This window comes from Hemiscyllium ocellatum, chromosome 29 (assembly GCF_020745735.1).
Source record: "Hemiscyllium ocellatum isolate sHemOce1 chromosome 29, sHemOce1.pat.X.cur, whole genome shotgun sequence".
Taxonomy (NCBI): Eukaryota; Metazoa; Chordata; class Chondrichthyes; order Orectolobiformes; family Hemiscylliidae; genus Hemiscyllium; species Hemiscyllium ocellatum.
In genome coordinates, this window is record NC_083429.1 from 40,703,212 (window position 1) to 40,712,601 (window position 9,390).

General features: G+C 37.0%; 1 protein-coding gene across 2 annotated transcripts in view; it reads right to left on the reverse strand.

The window, feature by feature from the left end:
* LOC132829651 (cytotoxic and regulatory T-cell molecule) overlaps positions 1-6,536 on the reverse strand; it is a 39,656-nt gene extending 33,120 nt beyond the window's left edge. For both annotated transcript variants that reach the window (XM_060846987.1, XM_060846986.1), the window contains exon 1: positions 6,458-6,536. In XM_060846987.1, coding sequence (XP_060702970.1) covers positions 6,458-6,506 — 49 coding nt within the window. In that variant the 5' untranslated portion in view covers positions 6,507-6,536. The remainder of the gene's footprint in view (positions 1-6,457) is intronic.
* Between the last annotated feature and the right edge of the window lie 2,854 nt (positions 6,537-9,390).

Here is a 9,390-nt window from a genome sequence, read left to right on the forward strand (position 1 = left end):
ACAGGGAATTGAACTTCAGAATCTTCCTTACCTATACAACTAAACCATTGGGAAAATAACACAACTATTATATCTGCGATTAGTTGCATTGTTATCAGACAAGAAAGGAGTTGCGCAATTTGCTTGAAAAATCAATATTTTTGGTAAACCTATGCAATCTGTTTCCATGTGAGAAACAATTAAGTCAAAGACTCTTATTGGATATTTTGAAGATCTCAAATTGTCCCGGGTTTATGTGAAGCATTAAAATTCTGTGAAAGCAGAAGAGCACAGAACTTACAATTTCACAACTGAAATACAAACTGTGGAGCATAATGAAAGGAAGTGAGAGCAAAAGTTGCCTGTTATGGTAATGCAAGTACAGCAGAGGTCACATGTGTGGAAAGTTTGTAAAATGACAATTAAGAAGAACTTTGGCTTGTAAAGTATGAATCAATATGACAAAACATGGAAAGAAGAAGAAATGTTAAATAATTTGAAGATTCCGACATCTAAACTTTGGTACTTTCTAAAATGAAATTAGTATAATGTTCCCTCCCCCAACCCGACCTTACCATCCTGCGCCGCTGACCACAGTGGCCTTTCTCGTGTAAAGGCGACTACAACAAGATGTGAGTCATCGCTAACACTTAAAAAGCCCCCTCTGGAAAGTTATTTAGATGTTACTCTTTGAGCTTGTAAAGCTATGTCATCTGCAACACTTCGGTTATTCACTTTTCTATTTTAAACACATCAGGAGGCAAACTATTTTCATTTTGTAATGATTCATGCTGAGTTAAAGACAACTGTGTCAATTATGTAGGTTTAACCACAAGCCATACTGTAACTTCATGTAGTGAACAACTGATATGCAAAGCTCAAGTTACAAATTCCCAATTTCACTGAAGCAATATTTATTACTCTAAACGTATTAGTGGTTATATCAGCTAACCTCACGTTATCCCAAATGGTGGTTTTACTGGCAGGAGCTGTATCCCCAATACATGGTCAAATAAAAACTTCCTATTGACTTCCTCAAATGTTGGGAAATAGAAAAATAAGACCCTATAGAATCATGTTACTGTTCTTTGTAGAATTTTGGAAACATTTACCAGTCACTTAGAGACAGAACATGACATTAGCCATGATTGCTAATATCACAGGAGGAGACATAACCTTTGAATCCACAGAGCGCCAGCTCATAGCCCTGAATGTAATCACATGAAAATTATCCCAAGAACAATTTCATGAATTGAGAAATGGGAGGAAATTACTTAGAGTCACAGAATATAGAGTCATACAGCATGGAAACAGACCCTTCGATCTAACCAGTCCATGCTGACCATAGTCCTAAACTAAATAGTCCAACTTGCCTGCACTTGACCCATATCCATCCAAACATTTCTTATTCATGTTCTTTTCCAAATGGCTTTTAAACATTGTAACTGTACCAGCATCCATCACTTCCTCTGGAAGTTCATTCTACACACAACTGTGTCAATTATGCAGGTTTAACCACAAGCCATACTGTAACTTCATGTAGTGAACAACTGGTATGCAAAACTCAAGTTACAAATTCCCAATTTCACTGAAGCAATATTTATTACTCTAAATGCATTAGTGGTTATATCAGTTAACCACATGTTATCCCACCAGAAAACTATACTCCCTAATGTTGAAATCCCCCACCTCAAGGAAAGGACACCTGTCATTCACCATATCTATACCTCTTATAATTTTATAAACCTCTGTAAGGTCACCCCTCAACCTCGTACACTCCAGTGAAAAAAGTCCCAGCCTATCCAGCCTCTCCTTATAAGTCAAACCCTCCATTCCTAGCAACATCTTGGTAAATCTTTTCTGAACCCTCTCCAGCTTAATAATATCCTTCCTATAACAGGGTGACCAGAACTGAACACAATACTCCAGAAGAGGTGTCACACATGTTCTCTACAACCTCAACATAATGTATCAATTCTATGCTCCAAGGTCTGACCAATGAAGGCAAGAGTGTTAAATGCTTTCTTAACCACCATGTCTACATGTGATGCATACTTCAAAGAATTATGTATTTGAACTCCCAGGTGTCTCCGTTCTACAATATTACCCAGGGCCCTACTTTTAATTGTACAAGTCCTACCTTTGTTTATTTTACTAAAATGCAATACCCAGTTGCATGCTGGGGGATTTGAGTTGTTGAGTTTGTCCAAATTTTCTGAACGAATTCAACTGTAGGGAAATAGAATCAAGGCTCATACTTGAAGTTGGACCAGGTGCTAAAACTTCACATCAAAATCTTGACATTGTGAAGAAAATATAGATGGTTTTGGATGGAAATCTGAAGCCTTTTCTGCTAACGAACTGAGGACTGCCACCAACGTTGCCTCCTACCTTTCAGTTCAGTTTTATTAATCTACATGATACAACTGTTTGGAGTACATATTTGGTGTTTGTGGATTACAGCTGAGGTCCATTAATGCAAATGAAATTGCTGCTGTAGAATGTTTCTATCAATTGTTTACGGAATTTTTAGGGTATAATTATTTTTCCATTTTGGTCTACTGGAAGGCAGACTTAAACTCATTTGATTTTAACACTGTGCAAATTATAACTGCATTTTTGAACTAGATTTAAAACTAACACCATCAGATACACATTAACCAGCAATATCATCTATTTTTGCTGTAGGAACGTGTGTGCAATTTGGTTGCCTGAACAGAAATTGCACTTGGGAAATGCATGAGAGAATGTAGAGAGCTGGATGTAAGTGTGATCATCACAAAACTGATCATTTTTTTTTCCAAAAATTGACTGATTCACTTTCAAATTCAACACTAACTTCCTGTGAGGCAAGTATTTTATTCCTACACACATTAATAGATTGTTGCATTAGAATGCGCTTGAGTATGATATATTAACCTTAAGGTGGGGCTGTTCGAAATATTTGGAGATGTGTTGTTTTTGTAAGGAAGGCTCTATCAAGATTGATAATTGAATAGGTGAGAGGCAGCAATTTAACAGGTGTGGTGAGATTACTTTCTGTTACAGGAAGGGAAGTAAAAACGCATGCTGTGTCCTCTCTTCCTGTCATGCTTTGCTGCATTAATGTGAATAGACGTAGAAAAACATGAATTGAGACAAGATAAGGATCAAAATCTAGATAGGAGAAATTCTACAGTATGAAAACTTGAATTGACTATTTTTCCTGCAATAGATAATATCTAGTTTGTCACAGTTTGGTTCAAAATTGCAGTAAATGTCTAAGATTTAAATTACTTTAGTAAATTATTGCAATTCATTTCAGCATCTAGACTGTTTAATCATTTTAAAAACTTTATGGCCACTATAACTATCATAAATCAGCAGAGAAATGATGTACTGTCATAAATATGTTCACATTTTATGCTGTTCTTACATTAAAACTATAGCATTTAGCACAGTATCAATGGCATTGTAAATACTTATGTTTATAAGAATACATGGGACATATTAAAGAGTTCTTTAGATTGCTATATGCTAGTGCATAAATTATGAATAATGCATTTTAAATGATTTATAACCATCAGTCATTTCCACAAAATCTTCAAATTTAATTTTAAGTTTACCATTTGCAAAGTAAAATAGCAAGGGAAAATGAGTGTTAAAAGGCTTTTCTGACCTGGGACGCTTCACATCCAAATGTGTTTAGTTAATTCAGTGACGGAAATTAAAGCTAGGAGTTCAGTACGACCTATCTATGCATTTCACTTTGGACACTCAATTGAATGTCCAGAGAGTGGTGGTACACGTTGTTACTTCATGGAAACCAGACATGATTTATTTATATACTTTGTCCTGACGAACATGTTTAATTAAATAAATCATTGTTGATTCAAGTAGATTCATCAGTTAATATTTTTCGTAATTATAATTAAATTCATGTAAATTGTACTGTTTATAAAAATTGCCTCAATTGTGTATATAAACACACTGCACTGTTACTTCTTTATTATTTATGCACTTTAAGTCCTTATATTTATAGCAATAGTTCAGCAGATTAATATTAGTTCCTTATGTAGAGGCCTTTGTAAGTGAAATTCACCTTCAACTGTGCATTAACAGGAGAAAGCAAATTGAACATCTGTTATACAATCTGACTGATTGTTTATTTTCTCAATTTGCTACCTTCCATTTTGCTATCCCCCGAAGTTGGATTTCACCTGTTAAGTGTTTTAATCTGCTAGTAAACCTAGTTGTGGAATCCATTTCTGCTTTGGAGAGAGAAGACTTTATTCCTTTGTTGTATTTCTTGACCCTCTGGATCAACAGTGGTGGTGTGTAGAATCTGGATTCAAAAACTTCAGAGATAACGGGTACCTAATCTGTGACTTCAATGCTGTACTGAATATTCTCAGGTGTACTTATAAGATCTGAAGCCACAATTTGAAGAAGAGCAGTGGAATTCTCTCTGCTGTTCTGGTAAATATTTATCCTTCAGTCTACATTCACCAAAACAGATTACCCAGTTATTTATCTCATTATTTCCACACTGTAAGTAATCTAATCTACTGTTTCTGGAATCTTGCTGTTTTCAAATTGGTTAGCAGTACAACAGTGACAACAAGTACTTTATTGGATATAAAATGTTTTGAGATGTTTTATTGAGTCACAGCTTCACAACCACTGCTTCCATTCAGATATTAGGATCTTTCTCTTGCATGAGCTTTGACAATGAGTGCAATAGGCTGGTTAAATGTGAGGAGGCCTGACAGTTCACCCACAATTCACACATTTCCTTAGCCATTGCAGAATATTAATTATGCATAAAAATTCTATTTGGTTGTTTTCAACAGGATTCAAAATTTTTTAGCACAATTATAGTATATCTACCAATTAAGCTAATTTAACACAGACAAGAGAACACATTTGCATTGCATGTTCCTACCTTCAGGTCAGAAAGTCAGGGTTCAAGTCCAAGTCCCAATTACCAATGAAGTGTGTCATTATAATTCTAAACAGATTGTTTTTTTAAAGACAAATTCTCTAGTAGGACCCAAGTATACACAGGAAAAACTTATGAGAGATAGGTGCATTAATGTTTTCAATGTACTGTCGATCTCTCACCGAAACTCAGTTGGAAGAATATGTTGGGGAAAATATGAGAAAGATGCTATGGTATGAGCAGGAATTGTAAAATATACTCGGTGTTTAATGTGGATTTCTCTTACATTATCTTTAAAAGTACAGCATTTAAAATAATTGAGGTGGACCATGAATTATTACCGCAATTGAGACAAAGTTGTAGTAAACTGAATGATTCTCCCTCATCCTCTCAGTTTTCTGAACTGGTTGGCAATAATAACAATAATAACAATGTTTTCACAGTACACACAGGGTACATTTCAGATTTCTATCCATCATTAAAAATTTGTTTTATGAAAATACTAGTTGGAAAGAATGTTTCTGTAGTTAGTAAAAATGCCCACAAATTAAGGCCCTATCAAATGCTATGTGATGAGTAGAAATAAGATTTTAAACTCAATTATTTTTTCTGGTCTTTTCCCAAAGATGTCCATTCTTCCTGAGATGCTATTCCATGGATAGTTGGCTAGTTTGGAAACCTCACTCAAGAAATCGATATTGCAAGGTGATCCCTGATCCTGAGGGACGGTAGAATTTCTTTTCATGGGAGGGCCATATCTGAACCTGAGTTTGATTCTGTGCTCACTTGGTGTGCATATGTGCAATAGTTTTTCATAGACTAGCAACAAAACAAGAATTTCTGGAAAAGCTCAGCAGGTCTGGCAGTATCTGTGGAGAGAAATCAGAATTAGCATCTTCGGGTCGAGTGACCCTTCCTCAGGCCTGCTGAGCTTTCCAGTAATTTCTGTTTTTGTTTCTGGGATTTACAGAATCCACAGTTCTTTTGTTTTTTTTTATTTCATGGACTAGTAATTGGGACTAGCAATCATCGTTTGCTGATTTTTCTCAGCCCCAACTTGCGCATCACCAACAATTGCAACACCATTAATGCTGCTCCAGCTGATACTAACCAACTCAGCACAGACTAAATACTGAACTTGCTTGTACAAAAGGGTCAGTCACTGCAAGCTTACCATACTCTCTGAGAATATAGGTAAGTAGTTTATATTTTTACTTCTCTGGAGAATTTTTTTGACACAAGATTATGTGAACACTTAGCCCATTGTTAATAAGAGTGAAACACGACTTTCAATTATCAGTAACTACCATAGATATAAGTATGCAACACATAAATTGTTAATATTAGCCATCTAGCACTGAATGTAACCTTCTTTTAAGACTAAAATGAAATATTGTTTTTATTGCAAAAAAGCATAAGCTCTACAAACAGGATGCTGGTTAATAGCATTCACTCCTAAGCTTCGTTATACGTGTTATGTTGTGGTTTTCCAGCATAGCTAAAAATAAAACTATTTTCGTTTTACTTTTGAGAAGTAAAATAAATCTTTTGACTTACCTTGCAGACCTAAGAAGGCTAGTAAATATAACACTGAAGGAACGTCCATGGTAACCTTTCACCAAGTGTACACTGACTGGTCTCGTCCTCTGCTACTGTATCTAGTAAAATACCTCCGCCCCGTACAAAACACGACGTGGGTTCCCGTGACATCACAAAACCATATGTGGTCATGGACTTTCCACCCAGGGTCAAGTGCATGTATAGTGCAGAGATCTGTCTGAATAAACATTGAGATTTGAAAGCAATTGTTTATTTGAAAAGAATGTGGCATTTTTCATTACCCAAATCTGATAGAAAAAGCTTTTAAACTTCCTTAAATTTTTCATGGAGCAAGCTCAGCAAAGTAAACCAGTTCAAACATCCAGGAAATTTGGGTGTATGTAATTTAAATCCCTTCTTACATGATACATCAGCTACCTCCATCTTTGCTAAAACCTTGAATGCACCTCTCTCTGCTCTTACTGCCACAGGTATGCCCCAAGGCAATAGAGCAGAGAATAAATTTTCTTTGACCTGTACTTGTTTTGATTAGGATTTAAATGTATAGCTAAAATTATAGGTGCAGTCTAAATCATGTTTTTAATGTTTTAAGATGATCTTTCTAAAGGACTTTAAATTTTGTCTCAGTGAACCTGACACTTGCCATATTTCTGTTTGTGAAATTCTGTTTGGGGTGGCATGATGGCTCAGTGGTTAGCACTGCTGCTTCCCATGGCCAGGGACCCGGGCTCAATTCCCACCTCGGGCAACTGTCTGTGTGGAGTTTGTGCATTCTCCCCATGTCTGCTCCGGTTTCCTCCCACAGTCCAAAGATGTTCAGGTTAGGTCATGCTAAATTGCCCATACTGTTAGGTGCATTAGTCAGGGGTGAATGTAGGGGAATTGGTCTGGGTGGGTTGCTCTTCGGCAGGTCGGTGTGGACTTGTTGGGCTGAAGGGTCTGTTTCCACACTTTAGGTAATCTAATATCTAACCTAAATTCGATTTCAGAATGAATTACATTAACAACTGGAAAAGCTTTCAGATGTTCTCTTAAAAAGAAAACATGCCTAGTTCATGCAATTGCCTTGATATTTTGTTTTTCATTCATAAAGAGGGATTGAATGGGAAGTGATCGCCTGTTGGTGAGGGTAGTGCAGTGGATGTTGTCCAAATGAATTTTAGTAAGGCATTTGACCAGGTCCCAATGACAGACTCGTCAAAATGTAAAAGCTCAGAAGGCAGATCACCAACACCTTCTCAAAGAGTCAACTAAGGATGGGCAATAAATGCTGGACCTAGCCACTGATGCCAAAATCTACACGTGAGTAAAAACTCCACATGGGAATGTGTTGAATGCGATCCAAAGTTGGCTTCGTGACAGGAAACAAAGAATAATGGTTGATGGCTATCCTTGAAATGGAAAGCTGTTTCAAGTGGTCTTCCACAGGGCTCAACGTTGCAACCCCAGCTGTTTGTTTTATACATTAATGATTTGGAGTTGAACATGGAGGGGTACAATTGGGAAATTTGCAGATGACACATAACTTGTCTGTCATATAGATGGGTTGATGGAATGGGCATGAAAATGGCAAATGGAGTTCAACTTTGATATGTGTGAGGTAAGGCATTTTTGGAGATCAAACAGTAAATGTGAATAAATAATAAATAGGAATATATTGAGAGGGGCAGTTGAAATATGAGATTTCGGCATGCAGGTGCACAGGTTCCTAATACAGGTGGATAAGGTCGTAAAGAAAACATATGGAATGCTTCCCTTCATTGGCAAAGATAGAGAACATAAAAGTAGGGATATAATGTAAAGGACACTGGTGAAGCTGCAACTGGAGTATTGTGTGCAGCTCTGGTCACCACATTATGGGAAGGATATAATTGCTCTGGAGAGAGTGCACAGAAGATTTCCGAGAGTGTTGCCAGGGCTGGAGAATTGTAGCTGTGAGAGACATTGGAGAGTATGCGGTTGTTTTCCTTGGAACTGAGAAAGCTGAGTGGTGGCATGATTGCTGTATACAATATTATGAGAGGTAGAGATAGAGTAGACAGGAGGAACCTGTTTTTCTGAGCAGTGGGTTCAAAAACCAGGGGTCATTGGTTCAAATGAAGTGGCAGACAGATTAGAGGGGACGTGAAGAAATTTATTTTTACACAGAGGGCGGTGAGTGTCTGAAATTTGCTGCTGAAGTTGGTAGTGGAGGCAGATGCGCTAAACACTTTTAACAAGAACCTGGATCTTTACCTTATGTACTGTAATCTACAGGGATATGGGCCATTTGGAGGAAGATGGGATTAGAAAGGGCATCTGGGGGTCTTTGGGTCAGTATGGATAAGATGGGCTGAATTGTCCCCTACTGTGCTTTATCATTTCTATGGTTCTACGCCATTGTCACTCGTTTAGTAATCCAGAGACCTCGATCACATTCTGGGGATCAGGGTTTGAATCCTACCACAGCAGACGATGGAATTTGAATTTTATTTTTAAAAATTTGAAATTAAAAGCATTTGATAACCATAACAATAATTGTCAATTGTTGTAAAGACCCATCTTGTTCACAAACATCCTTTAGGTAAAGAAACATGGTCTGACATGGTCTCATGCTCACAATATTATGATTGTCTCTTTACAATTTTCTGTAATGCCCTTAAGGCAAGTCTTTCCCCCCAGGTTCTCAGAAGCACCAATATCCATTTTTAGCCAATGTGATTCATTCTTCATGATATCAAGAAATGGTTGACAGCAGTTGATTCTCCATCTCTCTTGTCAATATATTTACAATTTTACTGAAGACAAGTGCTGCAAAACTTAATGTGCTCCAACCAAGCTGCTCCTGTACAGCGACAGCACTGGTATCTACTTGACAATGTGAAAAGTTGCCCAGGTGAGTCCTGTAAACAAAAACAGGACAAATCAAGCCTGGCCAATTACAACCACAT